Source organism: Callorhinchus milii, unplaced genomic scaffold (genome assembly GCF_018977255.1).
Source record: "Callorhinchus milii isolate IMCB2004 unplaced genomic scaffold, IMCB_Cmil_1.0 Scaffold5, whole genome shotgun sequence".
NCBI lineage: Eukaryota > Metazoa > Chordata > Chondrichthyes > Chimaeriformes > Callorhinchidae > Callorhinchus > Callorhinchus milii.
In genome coordinates this window covers 52671806-52693961 of record NW_024704746.1, presented here as the reverse complement: position 1 = coordinate 52693961, position 22156 = coordinate 52671806, and the positions used below count along the sequence as shown (strand labels likewise).

The 22156-nt window shown below is 43.7% G+C and overlaps 1 protein-coding gene across 1 annotated transcript; it reads left to right on the top strand.

The window, feature by feature from the left end:
- Positions 1 to 305: 305 nt before the first annotated feature.
- On the top strand, positions 306 to 21725 carry ifrd1 (interferon-related developmental regulator 1). The gene is made up of 12 exons (XM_007905129.2): positions 306 to 586; positions 7162 to 7266; positions 8715 to 8799; positions 8969 to 9093; positions 13107 to 13264; positions 13516 to 13566; positions 14427 to 14605; positions 15869 to 15977; positions 16537 to 16671; positions 19316 to 19444; positions 19943 to 20038; positions 20473 to 21725. The coding sequence occupies exons 1-12, from the start codon at positions 550 to 552 to the stop codon at positions 20560 to 20562; spliced, it is 1299 nt and encodes a 432-aa protein (XP_007903320.1). The 5' UTR covers positions 306 to 549; the 3' UTR covers positions 20563 to 21725.
- The last annotated feature ends 431 nt before the right edge of the window (positions 21726 to 22156 follow it).

The window sequence follows — 22156 nt, the reverse complement described above, 5'->3', positions numbered from 1 at the left end:
ATATATAGCGCCTTATCACTTCTTCGATACGTCTCAAGATATTTTATGGAATATACTGTAAAATGAATTGACTGTGGGCAAAACATCACAAACAGTCGTGGATTGAGTGACCACTTTTTTTTAATATGGATATATATTATTTATTTTGAATGAATTATTACTCCCCTGAAATCTCCCTCTCGCTACACCCGTTGACTGCCGCCTTTCTTTTTGAAAAAAAACGTGTGCGGGCTCCGCCCCCTCGTTCGTCACATGGTGCGTGGCGTGCGTGTATGCGTCACGGTACGGTACCTATAAAAAGGGTAAGTCTGCGCGGACCCGCGGTAGAACCTAGTCGTGGAGGTAAAAAATGAGTCGTTTTTGTCCATCGTCATTCACCGGTATCGCCTGCTGTTCCTTCCTCCTGCCGTCTGCTGACCTGCGCCTCGCCACCGAAAGACGCTGCAGTAAAAAGCGCTCCTCAGTCGGCTGATTGTTGTCGAGCGAGCCAAGCACTCGGCTTTTTTATTTCGCCGAGAGAGAGCGTGCGCGAGTGAGAGGCGCCCGAAGATGCCGAGATCCAAGAAGCGGGCCTGCAAGGGCCGAGGTGAGTGAGCGCGCGCCGCGCACTCTGGGAGATGTAGTTCCAGCCGCACCTCGAGTTCGCGAGTGGCGGGCGGGAGTCAGGGCGCGACGGCACTACAACTCCCAGCATGCTCTTCGCACCGCCGTTTGCACTTGAAGGCAGGCTCGAGCTGCACTGGTGGGGCCTCTCCAAATAAATTTGGGCCCGGGCGGATTTATTTTGAGAAAGCGGGCGGTGGTTTGGTGGCGAGACGGAGAGTTCGGCGCCCGCTGCGTATCAGGAGACGGCACAACAAGACAAGGCCGCTTTTCTCCTGACAGCATCTCTCCACACACACATAATAATAATCTTTGCATTTGACATAGCGCCTCGTCACGACGTTGAGACGTCTCAAAGCGCTTCACAGGATATATTGTAAAGTGAATTTACTTTGTATTGGTGTGTGAAACACAGCAGTGTCCCACAAACATGGATTGAGTGACCAAATTTTACACTCCCTCCTTTTCCGTACTCACACACATACATATCCCTTCCTCAACTCCCAGACTGTGATATGTTTAACTCGGGAATGACTCACCACCTGGGGGTGGAGAATGCAACGTGGCCACCAAACATTCAGTGGGTGGAAAGTGCCAGGGCTTTTGGAGAAGAGGGAGGAGGGGTGGACTGTTTTCAAATTCCACACTAAATAGTTTCACGTGTAGGTGGAATTTGATGCCCTGAAGTTTGAAATGGACAATGGAGGGTGGCAAAGCTGTGTTGTCTGCCCACTCGCTTTCTGATAATCAGTTGCCGGAGCTCTACAAGTGCCCAACAAGTGATTTTTTTTGCTCCAGGACAAAGGCTTGTCGTTTTTAAGTTTTTGTCATCGTCTGAGATGATGGCCAAATATCTTCCGTATTGAAGAGTTTTAATCGGGTGCAGTTCCAAATGTAGAGGGACTGAATATAAGGCAGCTTGTCATTGGATCTGACAGGGAGTTTTGGAGAAACTTTGTGCAGAAGGAAGTGAGAATGTGAAACTTGCTGCCAGAAGATGGGGTTTAAACAAATGGCTTGAATGGAAGGGAAAACGTTCTTATGTGGAAGGGAATAATAGGAGGAGTGGGGGCTTGTTTGGAGTACAAGAACAACTTCCATTTATATAGTACCCTTCAGGTGGGTCTGATACTTTACTGAATATTGAATCACGTGTGGTTCTGAGAAATTAATTTGGAGGGTGGATTCAGGTGACAGCTGAATTGCAGTATCACAGCAGCCACTTGAAATGTCAGGAAGTGACCTTGATTACTGGTTAACAAGTTAACCTTACATGAGTGATTCACAAGTTAACCTTACATGAGTGATTCACAAGTTAACCTTACATGAGTGATTGGGTGTTAGTTGAATCCTAGCACCCCACTACCTTTCCGACCTGCTTTTTCTCCACTCCGCTACCCGCTGCCTCCGTTCGGCTAGGTCTGTCTACTCCTTCCCCTCCTTAAATCAGGATTGAAGACCTTCCTTTTCGACCATGCTTACGGTAACCTCCTCCCTCTCCCTGACTTGGCGTGATAATAATAATCCTTGCATTTGATATAGTGCTTTTCACGTCGGGAGGATAATAATAATCCTTGCATTTGATATAGCGCTTTTCACGTCAGGAGGACGTCCCAAAGCGCTTCACAGAACACACTGTAAAGTGAATTGACTGTATATTTGTGGGCGAACGCGGCAGCCAATTGCGCACAGCAATGTCCCACAAACAGTCGTAGATTGAAAATGACCAATTTATTATTGTTTTTGGTTTTGGAGGGATTATTATTAGGCCTGTGGAGTAAGGAAACTTGCCCAAGGTTTCGCCCTCTGCCTGGAATTGAACTCAGATCTCTCGCTTGCAAAGCAAGTGCTCTAACCACTGAGCTACAGGACTCCGTAACCCCCATCACCCCCTCGCCAGACTACTAAGTTTCTATCACAGAATAGATGAACTTCAAGATCCTCACACTCGCCAACAAATTATTCATGCAACACAAGTAATCTTTCTAGCAACCTTTTGCCACCCTAAACTCTAGATATCATTTTTCAATCCTTCCAAATTCTGTGCGTACAGGACTTTTTCTGGAAGCCATGAGCAAGTGTGTGTGTTTTATTTTTCAAATGTGCAACACATCAAACTTATCAAATGGTAAGTAAAATGAGGTTGATAATTTTGAGAACACTAAATGGGGCATATGCAGGTGTGAGCAATTTGGTGTCATGGTGAAAGTGAAGAGCATTCACTGAGACAGTGTTGAAAACACAACCTGAACAGCCTCTTGAGTTACATGGCTGTGGGGTTCAAGCCCCACATCAGTCTAAGCTGTGGGCTCTGGAACTCTATCCCCCAGTGCCTTCGCCGCCTCCTCCCTTTCCTCCTTCAAGGCCGGTCTCAAGACCTTTCTCTTTGACCGTGCCTTTAGCTCCCCTCTCGACTCTCTACCCCCTCCTCGCTCCCTCCCCTCACCCTGACCATTTCCCCCCTTGCTCGGGTCCTGACCCAACTGTACAGCGCCTTGGGACGTCCTCCCAACGTGAAAGGCGCTCTATAAATGGAATGTTGTTGTTGTGGGTGTTGCATTGTCAGGGGTGGTGTTCTTCAGATGAGACGTGAAATCAAAACCCTGTCTGCCTGTTCAGGTGGACGATAAAGATCCCATGACACTAATCATAAAGAAGGGAGTTTCTCTCAGTGACCTGGCCAACAATCCAACAAAAATAGAATTGGGCACTCACTCGATGGCACGTTTATACTAGTATATAATATGTCACTTAATCCATGACTTTGTGGGACATTGCAGTGCATAACCACCGCATTTCGCTCGCAAAGTACAGTCATTCCACTTTAAAGTATATCCTGTGAAGCACTGTGAGACATGTCACCGATGTGTTATGGCGCTGCATCGAACGCATATACATTATTGTAGAACATCTGCAATACTCGGTGAGTATTAACTTCTTATTGGATGCCAATTTTTTCCTGTCCTTTTCCTTGTTTGTATTGTCAATAGTTGTGTACTCATGATGTAGCAAACCGATGGGTTTGTTTGTAAACAAGTTTCTTTGCAGCTCATGATTTCTTATCTCGGGTGAAAATTGATAAGTCGAAGGAAACATAAGGAAGCCTGATGTGCAATATTAAATTATCCCTTTGTGTGAAATGTAAGTAGTCCTCTAGCGTAGTGGTTAGAGCACACGCCTCGCAATCGAGAGGACCTGGGTTTGATTCCCGGGCAGAGCGAGACATTGGGCAAGTTTCCTCACTCCACACGCCTCTTGTTTACCTAGCAGTAAGCAGGAACCTGGTTATCAGTCGTTTGGCGGATCACTTTCTGGGATAATGATCCCTTTAAATTTATCATTAAAAAATAATATTAATTTGGTCACTCAATCCACGACTGTTTGTGGGACACTGCGTGCGCAATTGGCCTCTGTGTTTCTCCCACAAAATACCGTCACCACACTTTACAATATGTTCTGTGAAGTGCTTTGAGATGTCTTGAAGACATCTAAATGCAAAGATTAGTATCAGGGAATTGGATCATAAAGCATCTTAATGTTTGATGTAGGATGAGTTATAGTTTTCTCATGTGCAGTAAAACTCAAATGTTGTGGTCCTGACTGATGCAACTTATAATATGACTTGTGTGAAGTCCGAGTTGCAGGCAAACTGTATAAGTAGTTTAAATTCCGGTTTAATCAATAATCTACATACATGCATGTGGTGACGGGTCAAGCCTACATTTCCCACGATTCAGTGCATCCTGACCCATTGCTGCATGCGCGCTAACTGGCATTGGAATTGCATTGAATCCAGGAAATTAGGTTTTTCTGTGCATATATCGACCGATCAAGACTAGGTTTCCTGCGATTTAATGCAGCTGGTAATGGTTGAGAGGTCAGGATTTAATTTCCCGTGATTTTGTGGGTGAAACAAGCAGCCAGCTGTGTACAGCAGTGTCCCACAAAGTCGTAGATTGAGTGATTTATTATTTTTTTGGAGGAATTATTATCCCTGGAAAGCGATCCGCCAATCGACTAACAACTGTGTTGCTCTTTATTACTACAACAACAACTTGGATTTATATAGCGCCCTCCACTCCGGATGGCGTCTCAGAGCGCTTTACAGTAACAGATCCCTTACTACTACTACTACTACTTATTAATTACTACTGGGTAAACCAAGGTGTGTGGAGTAAGGAAACTTGCCTTAGGTTTCACCCCACCCAAGAATTAAAACCTGGGTCCTCACATTAATGTGGATGAGCATTGACTCCTTTGGATTAAGCTAGCGGCAGGTTTAATTGACCATTTTCTTTTTCAAAAAAAGAGGCAACTGGTTGATTTGTTTCAAACCCAATCCACATTATCTTTTTAGTTTCTGTAATAAAATCTTAATTCAGTTGTAACTCCACAGATGTAGAGATTTGCCTTGTTGATCTGTGACATGCCCAGGCTTGACACATTCATTACATCCTTCAAGCTTTTTGAGATGTCCTGCCAAAAGTGTATCGAATGCAAGATTTTTTTTTTAGAAAGTTCATGTTCCACTGGTCACTAATTTGTGTTGGCAACTTTGTAGTTGTGCAGCAAAACCGATGGTGGTGATATAAACTGAAACCCCTTATTTGGGCGGGAACACTTGTAGATAAATAATCCACTAACTTGTTTTTTAAAATATACTTGAGTGACTTTTGATTGTTCTATTTACTGTGGGCTTGTAGCAAGGTAAGGATCTTCTAAAGTTGCACTGATTATATGGCAGCCGAGCAGCAACCTGTCCATGGCTGGTGAGGTGTGCAGCTGTGTGGAAAAGGCTGCGGTAAGACTGGGAAATGTGATTATTCTACACTGAATGTGTCATTTGCTGCAGCGTAACCTGTTGATTTGTCATGGATGATGCAATAAAAGGCCTGCCCTATGTGAGATGAGCTGGCTCTGCATACATTTCCTGCATGCAACCTAAACTTTTAAGTTCTACAATGGTGTGTCGTCTATTTCACCCTGTTTTGTGCATTTCCCTTTGGGTACGTTCACAGCTCCAGCTCCCAGTAATGTACTGTCCGTGACTGTTTTTCTTCTGAACTCAGACAGCGTGGTGACAGTGGCGCTGCATTTTGCCTGAAGTTCTGAAGGGATCAGCTGTCCTAACAATTCTGGGCTTTTTTGAAAGTAGTGTGCCTTGGCAGTCCAAGTCAGTGTGGAGAATGGTATGTGGGCTGGTTACTGGAGGACTGGCAGTATAACTAGAGTGGTACCTGGTGTAAGTTATTGAGAACAATGTTTGATTTCTTTCATTGTGCTGCGAGCACACAACCTGTATTCAACATGTGGAGTCCTGTAGCTCAGTGGTTAGAGCACTCACTTTGCAAGTGAGAGTCCTGAGTTCAATCCCAGGCAGGGCAAAACCTTGGGCAAGTTTCCTTACTCCACACGCCTAATAATAATCCCTCCAAAACAAAAAACAATAATAAATTGGTCATTTTCAATCCATAATTGTTTGTGGGACACTGCTGTGCGCAATTGGCTGCCACGTTCGCCCACAAATATACAGTCAATTCACTTTACAGTATATTCTGTGAAGCGCTTTGGGACGTCCTCCCGACGTGAAAAGCGCTATATCAAATGCAAGGATTATTATTATTATTACTCCTTGTATTTTCAAAGGTAAGCAAGATTTTGTTTAGCTTCATTTGGTTCATTGGCGAGCCAGGTGGCGCTGCATGATATTTGTGAAAAGGATGTTTGTGGAATGTGGCGCTTTATCTTCTGCCAACTTTCACTTAACATTTAGAGGTTGTGGAATTTATCCATTGCGAGCTGACTGTTACCAGAGGTGCTGTAAAGCGGAAGAATGTGTAGAATAACATGGTTGCGGATTAGGGGGAAAAGGTCAAGGTGGAAGGAGTGATGATCATTGTGAGCAGAGAATTGTGATTCATTCATTCTTATGTCTTGGATGGGCTTCGAAGTTGCAGGAAATGATTGTCAAGGAAGATGGGTTAGATCTATCTTTTAAATCATTTGAAGGAGAAAAATAGGAGCTTTTGGAAGAATTAAATGAGATTGTCATTATTCTATCAGTACATCGAAGGGGTGGCTGAAGTTGAGATTTGTTGTGAGGAGGAAAAGGAACATGTGCTGAGGGCATGTAGTCTGAAGGAAATGTATTCTGGAACAGAGTGCATATGTTGAACAGTGAGCCTCAGTAAATCGTTTAGTTGATGTGGAGAGTCAGAGAATGGACAATTGGTTTCTGTACGTTGGCCTTGTTTGGAAACATTGCATATCCTGAGAAAAGACTTGACGTCCAACCCAACAGCAGCTGAATCCTCCCGAGTATTGAAGAGCCGATTTTGCAGGGATGCTTAACATTGGCAAGTCGTCACTCACTGCGCAACTGGTGTTCTGTGTTTTTTCCACTATTAAACGGCAATGTCTGCAGTGATCTTGAAATGAGTTTAGATCTGTATGTTCTCCAATTTTTTTTATCTGTTGCACATTTTGAAGCTCTTGTGTTAATATGGTAGTGGGTTGCGCTTTTGGTGTGCGTTTGACCATTTCCTCTTTCCGCATCAGGTGGACAGCATCGAGCAGTACAGCCTTTCAGCGATGAGGATGCTTCCATTGAAACAATGAGCCACTGCAGCAGTTTCAGTGATTCAACCAGCTTGGCTGATGAAGGTGCAGTATTTGAAGAATGGAGCTATGACAGCAAAGGGAATGCTGTACTGCTGTAAAGATTTGAAATCCAATGGGATGCTGTGCTGTTGCTGTAGCACTCGTGTAGTAAAAGCAGGCTGAAATGGTGTTCAATTGTACAACAAAGTACCAAACAGTTTCATGACTTGGTATCAGAAATGATGACTACTGTAATTTAATGCTGAGCATTGGTATTCTGTGATTCAAGCTTTAATGTGGTGTGATGGATATGGAAGGATAATGATAATGATTTTTTTTTTACTTCACACATGCATGTTTGAATGCTTTGGATAATGAGTTCTGAGTGTACTCTAGTTGGTGTGTCCAATTTATTCAGAAGTATTTATAATCCTCCATATTCAAACTAAATCCTGCTGTAGACCTGTACTTTTTTTTCATAGCCCTTTTTCTCTGTTTTCCGACTGAATATCAGTCTTCTTTACCTCTGTGGTTTTAGTCTAATCTAGCTGACAGTGGTTGACCTCTTTTTCTAGCAATAGGATGGAAATTCACACCAGTGGAACTGGCATGTTGAGGCCACCTCCAGCTAGAATTTGATTAATTTGTTTAGTTGCTTTTCTGGAGTGAGAAGACCATCCTATTTACCATAATGTTAAATAGTGACCATTTAGTATAGCGCAGTTCTTACCCAAATGCTGGTAACCTCTGCTAGGGCAGAATGGAGATGGTGGTCTCAGCTGTAGAAAGACTTCTTCACAAATCTGATTGCATTAAGGTTGTTGGATTGTCACACATGTTGCTTTTATACTGCAGTTTAAAAAAAAAATTCACTGTGAAGCAGTTGCTATAAGTCCATTATAATCTATTTTTGCTGTTTTCTCTTCATGGTGTTTTCACATTCCTGAAATCAGGATCAATTGTTGCTTTCAGAAATATCATGGTCCACAGTATAAATCCTCCCCACGAGACATAATCGAGATCCCTGTCTTGCTGCTTAGATGGGCTTTAAACACTGTAGCGCTACTCAAAAAGAGAAGGGAATTTCTTCTGGTGTTCAGAGCGCATCAGTGCTTCAGATAAAGTTAATAGTTTTCTCCATGGCTATTGGACATTGCTGTGTGCTAATTGGCTGCCACATTAATCCAAAAATATATAGTCACTACACTTTATGGTGAGTAAAGGGATCGTTAAATCTTGTTCCACTGTTGCTGACTACAGTGAATTTAAGTAACAATTTATGGTTGATCCATTGGACCACGTTTAAAGTTTTGACTTTTCGAGCTGTGAAAAAACAAGCTCACGTTGGGTTTTGTTTCTCCATGCAGTACTCTGCTTGGCCCCTGCTGTTTGCTTCCTACAGTTGTGCAACTGGAAGTGCTGCCACATTAGCAGCACTGTGAAACACTATTGCTGTAACAAGATGCTCCCTGACAAAGTGTCAGAACAACTGAAGCCGTTATCTGTTCCAGGTACTGAAGATGTTGATGAAGAGGCAAGTCAAGAGGATTATGAATATAGACTGAAAGGATTCATTGATAGCACGATGGATAAAAGGTGAGCTCACTGCTTTGAATTGAAATGTTATCTTGGATGAGGTGCCCACCCCACCACCTGAACATTTTGATTTGTTTTCTTGTGTGAAATATCTCATTTTGAAAGCAAGCTCACCTGGAAAGTATGGATCCAGTGGGAAATGACTAACCAACATGTCATGCTTCTGCAGTGCAAAGAATAGACTGTTTGCTCTTGTGGGTCTGAAGACTGCCTTCTCTTCCAAAATCCTTTATGACTTAATTCTGGAAAGAAGACTGACGTTGACGGACAGCATAGAACGGTGTCTGAAGAAAGGTAATCAATACTGGAGTCTTCCGGTTTACTTTTTTTATTGAAATATTTAATTAAAAGCAAGTCTCATGGATTGCAATCAGCTCAAAGTCAAAACGTCAAACCTGGTTCAATTGATAAAGTGGGGCGACTGTTTCTGGAGGAGATCGCTGTGACATGTATACTTTGTTCTGCTGTCATGACGAGGAATTTAACATTTGATGTGCGTAAGCAGAACATTATTAACTTAGCTCGTGAAAGCATGTTGGATACTGTTTTCAGTGAGTCTTCAGACGAATGAAAATTTCAAAAAAGTTTTATTCAGTCCTGCAAACAGCTGCAGTCCAGGCACAACTCCCTCAGACCCTCATGGCCGCAGAGAGCTTGTAAACCAGTTTAAGCTGCTTATCATATCTTAGCTCACTCATCACAGCCCAAATAAGGTCTTGTTGTTTTGAGTTCAAACAATGGTCTCCCACAATCCCCCCTTTTGCACTCAAAACAAAACGACACCACTTTATAAATAATAGGGACCGACCGGAGGTGATCCGTCATCATCCGTAGGGGTGCGCAATGAATTCAAGTGAGCACCTTTAGGAGGAGAGCACAAACGAGCGAGACACGAATGCACCAGCGCAAATAACAAAAATCATATCAAAAACATTATGACTTAATTCTTTTCAACACAGTTCGTAGTTTTCTCTTTCAGAGTTAACCAGTCGTCCTGTATCTACCTCGAACGGACTGAGCCCAGTCGTTCGGTTGGGGGTTGCTCTTATGCTACAGAGCACAATTGGCAACGCTTGGGGCCATGGGATACCCTGTATTTGGCCAATCTGTCTTTCAATTTGGCTTGATGACTGAGGGTGGTAAGGACAGTGTACACTCCCTTGATGTTAAGTATTCTGCAGACTTATTGACATACTGTGAAGTGCGTCCCTTGATCCGAATCGATCGAGCTTGGGAGTCCCCACCTTGGTATGTAGTCTTTACACAGAATTTTTGCTGTTTGGGTCGCCGTTGCTTTGCGTACCGGAGTAGCTTCAACCCATCTGGAGAATCTGTCCACAATTACCAGTACATCAGAAAAACCTAGACTCTTGGGCAGGGAGATGTAATCAACCTGTATTTCCTGAAAGGGACCCATTGGGGCAGAGGGTTGAAGTTGAGGCATTCCCGTAATAGGACCTGGATTAATCTTTTGACACGGGACAGATGTCCGCCACATTCTGGGCATGTTTCTTAAAGCCTTTTCCCCACCAATGTCTCACAAATCTAGCCACCATCTGAATCCAAATGCATTCCTTCTTCCATCCACGTCCATATCTCTTCCTTAGAACATTCAGCTTGCATCTTAGCAATTTCCGCACGTAAGCTTTTAGTTTCTAATGATCAAATCCTACAACCGTCTTCATCGGTTTGAGGAGTCCTTTCTGCAGCTCTCTTGGCCGCCTCGTCCGCTTTTGCATTACCCTTAGCTTCATCCGCGTTTTCCTTTGTGTGGGCTTTGCACTTAAGTATCGCCGCCTTAGATGGTTTACTCATTGCTTCCAATAATGTCTGTATCTCTTTTCCATTACGAATGGGTGTACCGGTCGCGGTGAGGTATCCTCTGCGTCTCCAGATGCTTCCAAAGTCGTGAGCAACTCCAAATGCATACCTTGAGTCAGTATAAATATTTACTGTTTTCCCTTCAGCCAGATTGCAGGCTTCGGTGAGAGCCCTTAATTCGGCTTGCTGAGCTGATGTTCCAGCCGGGTGGCAACCACTACCTTCCACACTTGAGAGGGTGGTTACTGCCCATCCCGCCTTCCGAATTCCATCCGTCACCATGGACGAGCCATCGGTGAAAAATATCAAAAAAATCCTCCGGTAACATTACACAGTCATGTATGTCTGGTATGTTTTCCAAACAGTTAAGCACATCTACTCGATTTTCGTCCGTTAACCCTTCCACCTTTCCTCCCCCCTTATGCTCCTTGGGAATCGGGAGCATAACTGCAGGATTAGTCGGCGTAGCTCGCACCAACCGAAGGTTGGGGGCCTCGAGTATCGCTGTCCGAGTCCATCTTTCAGAAGTAACCTGTGATACCCGATTCATGGATAACATGGCATACACAGAATGAGGGCATTTAACCGTTAGTTCTTGGTCGAGTACCAAACTGGCTGTCAGCGTCATGGCTCTGCAAGTTGCTTCCATCGCGCTTCCCCATCCACAGGCCACTGTGTCCAATTTGGTACAATAGTAGCCAATGGGTCGTTGTTGATCATCGTGTTCCTGAGTAAGGACTGCTGTCACAAAACCGTTTGTCTCATTGACGAAGAGAGTATAAGGTTTACCCGTATCTGGAATACCGAGGGCAGGTGCTGTTGCCATGTATCCCGGAGATTTTTAAAGGTGACCGTCTGTTCTGAATTCAACTCGATGGAGTCTTTAGAAGCTTTTCTTCCCTTCAGAATGTCATTCAGCGGTTGGGCCAGCTGGGTATAGCCTTCAACCCAATTTCGGTTGAAATTGCAAAGTCCAAGAAACAATCTGAGTTCCTGAACCGTGGTGGGTACTTTAGCATTGCAAATTGCCTCAGTACGATCTTGCGTGAGTTCTCGCTTTCCTTCTGAAATCTTCTGACCCAAGTAAATAACGGAAATAGTACGCAGACGGTTAAGCTCCTCGCGAGTCTTCAGCGCACCTTTCCGAGGGTCAGATAGCGATTTAGACCATTTGTCAATTTTTTCGGGTTCCGCCGGCGAATGCTCGTGATGTCCTGCCCATCCGTCATGAGCACCCTCCACGGGGAGCGCGGCCTCTCCCGGCGGTGCCATACCCTGCCTTAGCTGGTATCTCATCACTACGGGTCTTAGTTGGACTGACGGAAGAGGGGGTCCCCATGGATCGGGGCAGCAAGTTGACGGATCCCATGGATCACACTCGTTCTTTCTATTATAAGCTGGAGGGGCTGACACAGACAGCAATGGTGGATACAGCGAGCCACTTCTAACAGGTCTTCTACCAGCCGCTTTGGACCAGATCACTTCAGCTTTAAGCTTTTCAATCTCAGCAGTTTTATTGTCTATTTCTGCTTGTTTTTTGTGTAGTTGTTCTGCCTTTGCAGCCAACTGCTCCTTAGCTTTATTCATTTCAGCATCGTGTTGAGTATCTTTCATTGTTTCATTCCGCTGTCGCAACTGACTTGTTGTAATCATTGCCAATCGGGTCTGAGACTCCCCTTTTAAACGGGTCATCTTACCCCATGCTTTCTGAATGCCTGGCAGGGCCAACTGGCCGCTGCTTATGCCATCCTTTTTTTCAATGCTTTCCTGTCATTCTTGGAGCTTTAAATTGGTCTGCAAAGTCTTAGTTAATGTTTCCAACATTTCAGTCAAGTTTATCTCGGGAGGGACCAGCCCTCCTTTAACTGGTTGGTTTACTTGAATCTCCCGTTGAACCTACCATTGTGCTAAATTTTGAGCCCGTGGGCCGTTGAAACGCCGAGGAGGCCGTTGAAACGCCGATGGATACTCAATTTTTAGCAAGCTTCAGTCTCGACCTTTGCACACGATTCTTTCAAGGATCACAAGAAAATTCAAACAGCTCAACCCCTGAGACGAGGAATTTTTCCACGAGAATTCCTTACCTCAAGTCGCGTCTGACTTTGTTCCTGGGTCTTGGGATATCTATGTCCGTTTTCTTGTGTTCTGTGATCCTGCCGACTACGCCAAATTGTTGGATACTGTTTTCAGTGAGAGTCCAGACACAACTCCCTCAGACCCTCATGGCTGCAGAGAGCTTGTAAACCGGTTTAAGCTGCTTATCATATCTTAGCTCACTCATCACAGCCCAAATAAGGTCTTGTTGTTTTGAGTTCAAACAATGGTCGACCAATGGTCTCCCACAAAGCACGAGCAAAGTTGTCTGAATGCTGGAGATTCGTTCAACACGTTGTGGAAAAGCGGAGAGAGTTTTAGTTTGACTTAAAGCTTACTTGTGATGCTGTCCAGTGGTTACAGGCGTTAAACACTTTGCTTTTTCTGTAAAGGTAAGAGTGAAGAGCAATGTGCTGCAGCCGCCGTTGCTTCCCTTCTCTGCATTCAGCTCGGCTCCAGCATTGAAAGTGAAGAAGTCTTCAAAAGTTTGAGATCCATTCTGAAGACTATTTTTACTGATGAATCAGCCAGCATTCAGACGCGGAAAGCTGTAAGTGTACTCTTTATTTAAAACCATGTGCTTTTTCGCTTTTGTGACCTTGTTATTAACTCCTTCAAGGCCTGTCTCAAAACTCCTCTTTGACTGTGCCTGAGGTCACCCTCCCTATCCTCCACCTTTCCTGATCCCAATCACCAGCTCTTGTCCAAATTCTTGACTGCCCAGTCACTTGGGTGTCCACCCTGACGTGAAAGGGGCATACAAATGTAATTTGTTGTTAATGTTTTATTTGTTTCTTACAGTGCGCTACAAGTTTGGCCATTTGCTGCTATGTAGCTACTGATGATGTTGAGGTGAGTGCAAAGAGAAAAACGGGATTCATTTTGTTGAATAACTCGGGCAAAAGAAATCAGGCAAACTCATCTTTACAAAATTAGTTTTTTTAAAAACCTGAGTCTCCCCTAATGTCCTTGCCAGCAATCCCAGGATAGAATTAGTTATTTGTGTTTATTAGTTCAATTAATCTGTTTGTGGGACATTACTGTGCAGATTGTTTGCCTCATAATATTAATCCTTGCATTTGGTAAGGATTATCACATTGTTGAGACATCTCAAAGTGCTTCACAGATGGGCTGTATTTTGTGGGCGAAATGCAGCACCATTTAATGACAAACAGTGGTGGATTGAATTATCAAATTTTTTACAGGGGAGAGATTAGTACCCCCAGAAAGTGATTCGCCAAATGACTAACAATCGGGTTCTTACTTACTGCTAGGTAAATGAGGCATGTGGAGTAAGGAAACTTGCCTTAGGTTTTGCCTCGCCTGGGAATTGGACCTGGGTCCTCTCGTTTGCTAACCTCCAATTCGACAGAACAGTCAAGGGCGGATGAGCAAGGGAGCAATAGCTATAGGCCACGATTTAAAAACCGAGAGTGGGGGGACAACTCGGAGGGGTAGAAATCTGGCATGTTGAATCTGAAATGGTGATTAGGAGAGGGGCAAGGGGTTACAATTTATGATATTATGAAGCTTAACAAGATGTCTTGGCCATCCAAAGCACTTTACAGTGCTGCGGTCTAGGGCTACTGCACATAATGTCTCCAATAATGAGCCACATAATAAGCAGTCATTCCACTTTATGGTCCATCTTTGATATGTCTTCACACAAAAGGCGCTTCATTGAATGTAAGAATTGTTTTTATTGCCAACAGGACCTGCGCTTGACAATGACGTACCTGGAGAGTCTTTTCTCTGCATTGTACTGGAAGGAGGAGCAGCCGGAGTGGATGCAGAATAACCAAACCACAATGTTGCACATCAGTGCTTTGATTGCATGGACGTTGCTGCTTACCATTTGCCCACCCTCATTAGTGACACAAACACTTGAGAAGTATGTTCACATGGATACAGTTAATCAGAGCTCCTAGAACTCTTGTCAATGCCATTCTAGAAACAGGAGTAGGCCATTCAGCCCCTCCAGTCTGTTCCGCCATTCTATAAGATCATGGCTGATCTGTACCTCAAGTCCAATTACTCACCCTTGCCCCGTATCCCTTAATACCTTGACCTAACAAAATTCTATCCACCTCAGTCTTTAAAATGTGAACAGATGCAGCATCCATAGCCTTTTGGGGGGGAGAGAGTTCCAGATTTCCACTACCCTTTGGGTAAAAAAAAAAGCTGTTAATTTCATTCCTAAAAGGCCGAGCTATAATTTTAAGACTATGCCACCTTGTTCTAGATTCCCTGAAGTTTATCTGTGTCTACCCTATTGAATCCCTTTATTATATTAAAAACCTCAATCAGATCACCCCTCAGCCTTCTAAACTCAAGGGAATAAAGACCAAGTTTATGCAACCTGGCCTCCTAATTTATCACGTTTAGCTCTGGTTTCACTCTGGTGAATCTGTGTTGTACCCCCTCCTGGGCCAATATATCCTTCCTGGGGTGTAGTGCCCAAAGCTGAACGTAGTACTGCAGCTTGTTGATGGACAACTTTTCCTTCAGCATACTTTTTTTAGTGGAATTAAATTGAGCCATTTATGTCAATTCTGGCTGTGAGAACTTACAATTGACAGGCTGTGCTGAATCAACTTGTATACAGTAAATCCACCTCCTGGAGGCCGCTTTTCAGTGAAACTGGCAGCCCTGCAAGTCTGCTCAATGTATCCTCAGCTCTGCATTTGAACGATGTGCCAAATGCTCTCTGTTCATCTTGCACCTTGAGGAGAGGCAGTGGTGGGTACTTGTAACACACCATGGTATGATTTGGTGCCTACAGAAGATAGTAGGAAAATAACCACAAGAAAAGAACCTTTGAAGATGTGTGAAACGTATTTTCATAATTGATTTCCACAAGCCAATGAGTTATAATCCACTTCTTGTATCATCTGAATTTTTATGTTTGCCATTGCCCATCCATGACATTCAGTTGCATGGCGCTGATTTGACTTTACCGAGCATCAAATACAAGATTTGCATCCTGTTCTGTGCTGATTTGATGCCTCCACCAACAACAAGATTACATTTGTATAGCGCCTTTCACGGCGGGAGGACATCCCAAAGCCCTGGGGTGCCTCTAACCCTTAAAAGGTTACTGTGTAAAACAAGTGACCTTCATTTACATCCTAATCTGCAAACTTTACTGTTTCAGACATATGTCCAAACTGCCAACTCTTCTCTCTTGTGGTGATGTGAACATGCGAATCGCGGCCGGTGAGACCATGGCTCTTCTGTTTGAATTAGCGAGAGATATCTGTGAGGTAAGTGTTGCTTTAAAGGTGCCAGGTCTCTTCACCTATACTGGAGTTTGTGCTGATTTCTTTTGGAAGGAAGGTGGAGTTAGGATTAAGATCAGCCATGATCTAATAGAATGATGGGACAGGCTTGATTGGATGAATGGCCTACTCCTGTTCCTATGGAAACACAAAGGCTTGTGTTGGGATCTAAGCAGAATGACTTGCGTGCTTGTTTTCCTGCTGCAAGGGCCAGTACTCATGGGGGCAGATCTGGTTCTACTTTGTTCATTAGACTGGATATTGCTGCATAAGTAAACAGGTTCTCAGTTACCCTGAGGTGGTTAGAACAAGTTTATCCCCGAATTGAAACTATTTGGGAAGTGTGCTTTTCCGGGGTGGGGGGGATTTAAAAGGGAAACTTTGAGAAGACCAATTTAATGTTTCTATTTTCAACATTGGTCAATGTTAATGATGAGAACGAAGTGAGAAATCAAAGCTCGAGTTAAAAATATCTCTGGGCTTAATGGTCATGAAGTTCAAATATCTGTAAGCTTGAGGTGTTGACTTGGCAATTTATTTTCAGGATTTTGACTATGAAGATATGGAACTTCTGTGTGCACAGCTGAAGTGTTTGGCCACAGACAGCAATAAGTACCGGGCCAAAACTGACAGGAAGAAACAGCGTTCTGTATTTAGAGATGTCTTGAGGACTGTTGAGGTACGAGTCAAGCATTTGCACCTTGATCTTCTAGATTCGGGTGCAAACATTGTTTAAAGTGTTTTCTGAATTGAATGGATCAAAGGGCCTTCTCCACTGAACCTCACTTGTGAACTTGTGTAACAGATACCTTGTAATTTGCTTAACCTTCCTTGACCTGGGGTTACATTGTGTGTTGCTTGTAATTTGGCAAGACTGACATTCCATTTCTGTCAGTCCCTTGAGTTATCACTTCCACGTCTTGTGTGTTAGATGACCTATTGAGAGGGAGAAGGATGTAAAACACAGACTGAGGCAGAGATCACAACGTCATGAGAATAAAAGGTGTGGAAGCTGTAGCATTGAAATTGAGAGACCCAGCAAAACTGACTGAACATCAAATGCTTTCAGCAGCTCTTCAGTGGACTGACAGAACATGTACTTAATATTCTGGGTTTATATTAGGAATTAACATTGTCAGTGATTTTATAATGACCTGCAGGCAGAGCATTCTTAAATTGCAGTGAGGTGGTGTGGGTTACTTATGACCTGCAATCGATGGGGGTTGCTGAGTTCTGCTCAGCCTTGGCTCAGTGCCCATGTGTTAACAGCTGATGCAGATTCTGGAACTTGATGTGATCCAGAATTACCAGATAAGAATTAATGCATTCACATTCTGGATTTTCAAAATACTTTTTCTGTACATGCTAGTTCTTAGTGTCCTGTCTGTCGCGGCAAACGGTTTCTCTTCCAATCCCCGCACTGTCTTGTGCGGTGTTCCTCAGGGCTCTGTCTTCGGTCCCCTGCTCTTCACCCTCTACATGCTCTCCCTTGGTGATGTCATCCACAGACATGAGGTAAATTTCCACATGTATGCGGATGACACGCAACTCTACCTCTCTGCCTCCACCCTAACTCCAGGACTACTGAGGTCCTGACCGACTGCCTGTCCGACATCAAGTCCTGGACGAGGGCCAACTTTCTCCAACTCAACATCAGCAAGACCGAGGCTCTCCTAATTGGCTCCCGACAGCGCCTCCGCACCTCAGGCGCTGGCAGCATCAGCCTCCACGGCTGCACACTCAACCTCACTAAGCCAGTCAGGAACCTGGGTGTCTTGTTTGACCCTGAACCGTCCTTTCTCCCCCACATCCGTGCCATGACTGGCCACCACCTCCGCAACATTTCCAGACTCTGCCACTGCCTCATCCCTCAGGCTGCCGAAACCCTCACCCACGCATTCGTCACCTCAAGGCTTGATTACGGGAACTCCCTCCTCATCGGCCTTCCCAACTCTTCCCTTCACAAGCTGCAGATCATCTAAAACTCCGCCTCACTTCCTCCCTTGCCTCCTTCAAGGCCGGTCTCAAGACCCTTCTTCAACCGTGCCTTTGGTCTCCCACCTCTCTGCCTTCCCTCACCCTACACCACCCCTCCCACATGCTTGGGCCCTGACACCTGACTGCTCAGCGCTTTGGGACGTGAAAGGTGCTCTATAAATGTAATTTTGTTGTTGTTGTCGGATGGTTTGATTTCACACAAACTGAGAAGCTGTTGATGGAGGATTGTCTTTCCGTTCTCACCAGTTCTTCTGAAGTGTTTCAATTTGAATGGGGGTTTTGGAATTGAACTTGTTTGTGGGACCCAATCTATTGTTCCTGCATTTACAGGGGTTAATTTGGTGTGAAAGATAATGTTACCCACCAGCGAATCAGGGTGGGGGTGGGAGAGGAGGTAAATGCAGTCTTCTTGAAGCTGCACTGGCTACAGTTTGTGGGGTTTGCGAGGGAATGTTAGAATCGAGTCAACCCCACTGTCTGTTTTGGTTGTTTGGTTCTCTGTCAGGCAGGTTCACATTGCTGTCCAATGCACTGTAAATGACAGATCAGCCAGTCTGGTTCATCAGTGGGGCAGTCCAGTCATTGGGGCAGGGAATCCTCCCACTCAGATTCTGCTAACCCTGCAAGCCAAAGCCCTAAAGGGTCAGGTGGTCCGAGCTGCACAAGTAACAGGAAGCTTACAACAGCAGTGCTTTCAACAGCAAGCTTTTTATTTGCTGGTTAAATTCCACCACTTAACCCAACATGCACATGCATACTAGGGTTCCCAAGCTTGGCTCTCACCAACATGTGTCTAATACCTGGAAATTAGGTCAGCTAGATGTGTCCCAATATAGAGAATGCAGATTCCAATCCATACACAGGGAAATTACCATGTGTAGGTGATGAAAATATAGTGAACTCTGCATAGTTTTGGACACTATGAAGCAAGGTTATGGTTTCTGCCTGTGTCAGACTTCTGGCTGTCTGACCAGGGTGGGGAGGGGAGTTAAATTCACAAATATATCAATCTCTTGAGCCTTTCTTGTCCTTTTTGGCTGCTGGCAATTGTTCAACTTTAAATTGTAAGTATTCTAAGGTTTGTCATATTAAATTTATGATTGAACCTATGCTTACAGACCAGTGTTACAGTATCAGCTGTTCACAACAATACTTCTTATTGGTGTTCAATTGACAACTTGTTTGGCTTTTGGATTCAGAGCTGCAATAGTTCAAAAAGCCTAAACAAGCTGAATTAGGCTCCGCCACTGTTAAGCGCTCTGAGACGCTGCCCCATGTGGAGGGTGTTATATAAGTGCAAGTTGTTATATTCCTCTTTCCTGCAGAAAGGTGACTTTGACTCTGAGACAATAGCATTTGGACCTGAGCGGATGTATATTGACAGCTGGGTGAAGAAACGTTCTTATGAGACCTTTAAAGAAGTCCTTGGATCTGGTATCAGATTGCATCTACAGGTAAGGAGATGTTTTAAACTCATCAACTGGCCATCAGTCAAGTTGGCAAAAGCTCCACTTATATTCCAGTCCTATCAATCATGAAAATTACATCTGGTAGATGGATTAGAGAAATAGATTGTATATAATCCTTCATTGGAATTCCTATCTTTAAACCGTGCTGGGGTGATTCAAAACTGGTTTTAAAAAGAAATTTAAACTGCAAAAATAAGTTGAATTGCCCTTGCTGTAAGGGCAGGCACTGATTTCTGTGGCTTTTTTTTACCACATGATGCCTGTATTGCTGTGAGTTACTGCTATTTCTGTCGGAAGTAAATCTGTTGGATCAATTTTTCACCAAAGGGCCTTATTTTGAAAGCGTCCTCACAATTTGTTGCAAACAAAAAAACAGGAACATTGCTGAAATCTCAAGAATTCCGACCAGACTATCTGTTTCCTCTACGAGGCGGTCTGCTGCACCCAAACACTTCATCCCAATGTGATATCTTTGCTCTGCAGGCCAACGAGTTTGTACGCGGTCTCTTTGAGCTTGGACCACCACCTTTGCTGGATGCTGCCACTCTGAAAGCAACTAAGATTTCTCGTGTTGAGCGGGTAAGCCTGCATGTTCAAATTGGAAACTGGCTGAATTGGTACTTACTTGTGGATTCCCGTAGTGTAGTAGTTAGCGCACTCGCCTTGCAAAGAAAAGGACTCTGGTTCAATTCCCGGCTGGGTCAAAACCTTAAGCAAGTTTCCTTATTCCAAAAAATAAAGAAATAAATTGCTCAATAAATCCACAACTATTTGTGGGACACTGCTGTGTACAATTGGCTGCTGGGTTTTGCCCACAAAATACAGTCAATCCACTGTACAATATTCTGCGAAACACTTTGAGGTGTCTGATTGACGTGATAAGGCGTTATATCAAATGCAAGGATTATTATTACTTATTGCGATTTCACATTGCAGGAGCTGTACTTCACTTCTGCACCTAACAACCCTGGTCCTGAAATAAGTGATGTAATCTTTGTCTGTTTCCTTTGCAGCACTATTACAACGCTGCTGTGTGCAAGGCTCGAACAAAGGCCAGGAACAAATCACGTGACAAGAGAACAGACATTGGCGAATACATTTAAGTTGCATTAAGAATCCAGCCTGATAACCTGGCCTTCCTTCACTCTTCCAACCGTTTTTAAATACAAAACTGATCACCCGAAAGAGTATAATGAATTCCACTATTTATTTTATACTGAATTGTGCACAGATAAGAATGATGTTATGTAATTTGTATTTAACTTTCATTGTTGTAAGTAACCATTTTTGTAACTGCATCTTCGTTTGCATTTAATATTCACTGCTTGGCTAGAGTTGTTCATGGTTAGTGTGATTTGACACATTTATGAAGTGTTGCGTTGTTGGCTATAATTAGATTAATAAATGTACAAGTCAAAATATTATTCGGAAGCTTAACAAATTGTTTTTCAAATTAATGTAAATGTTAATGTAAAATGTAAGTTCAAACAGGGAAACTCCAGTAAACTATTCATGAAGTACATTGTGAAAGATTCCGTCCTTGTCTTTCCTCAAGTAAAACTTTCCCCATCTTAGTGCAACATCCATCCGTCGCTGCCTGCCATGCAGGAAACAGCTGTTTCCTCAGTTGTGAGAAGCACAAGTCTGTTCAGCTGAGCTCCATGCTGTGAATTCTTTTGCCCGCCATACAAATACATAATTCTGTTTCAAGATTTTTCTCATCTGCGTCTAAAATATTTACATCCATGTGTTCATGATACTGGAAGTGTTTCCAGTCTGAAGAGTGCTCAGTTTCCCAATGTGGGACCACTTCAAATGGCCATGTTATGTTGGATTGTGGTCACTGGACCAGCAAAATAGATTGCCTGGAGTTTCTCTTCGATATGTAACTTAATTGACTTGTGATACTGGGAAATTGTCCTATTTAAGTTTTCATACAAGGTGGATGCAGGAGGTTGAGAGATGGCACTGGGAATGGTGCAATAGGCTTTAATTGGGTTGTTTGGGGCACCCAGCGACTGTTCCATGTTTTGGAGGATTTAATTTTTTTAAAAATTCAAGAAGCTTCACTATTGCAAGCATATTACTTCATAAATGTGTTCTCAAGAGTTACTGAAGGCACCAGTCTTGGGGATTTGGCAGTATGCTGGAAATATAATTGTGGTTAATATCTTTTCATAATCTTGCTCCATGTGATCTGGGTGTTGCTTTTATTATTTTGTACTTGTGTTGGGGAAACCAATAAAAGTGAGATGTGTGCAAACTGCATGTTCGTCCACTTCTGTTCATTGTGTCCAATTCAATTGGGGGAGTTCAGGAGATTTTTCGTTGGCGTTCAATGTCTCTGAACAAAATCTCATGTCCATTTCCATTCAGCTGTTGCACAGTAATGGCTGTGCTGCTGTGTAAGAAGGTTTGGTATTGGTTGCTCAGATGAAAGATGCTCACAGTTGTAAGAAGTGCTCTTACCTAAGGTAGCGAATTGTAGGAATGGCCACATTTGTATTGTGGGGCTAAATTACACAAACAGCTCTGCTGTTTGTATCTTTCAGGCTTGGTTCTGGTTCCCTGTTTGGGGGAAGACCATACAAGCCAGTGAGTACATTGCTGCTTGTCTCTGCTCGGCTGCTCAGTGTGCCTGCCACACAGTGACATGCATGCATACATACACACTGTCGCATGATTGTCCACGTGTAA

Excerpts from the sequence above, each read along its gene's own strand:
- ifrd1 (XM_007905129.2), top strand. The coding sequence starts at position 550 with ATGCCGAGATCCAAGAAGCGGGCCTGCAAGGGCCGAG. Across the intron at positions 13,265-13,515 it reads GCATTCAGACGCGGAAAGCT|TGCGCTACAAGTTTGGCCAT; the intron begins GTAAGTGTACTC and ends TGTTTCTTACAG. Across the intron at positions 20,039-20,472 it reads AGATTTCTCGTGTTGAGCGG|CACTATTACAACGCTGCTGT; the intron begins GTAAGCCTGCAT and ends TTTCCTTTGCAG.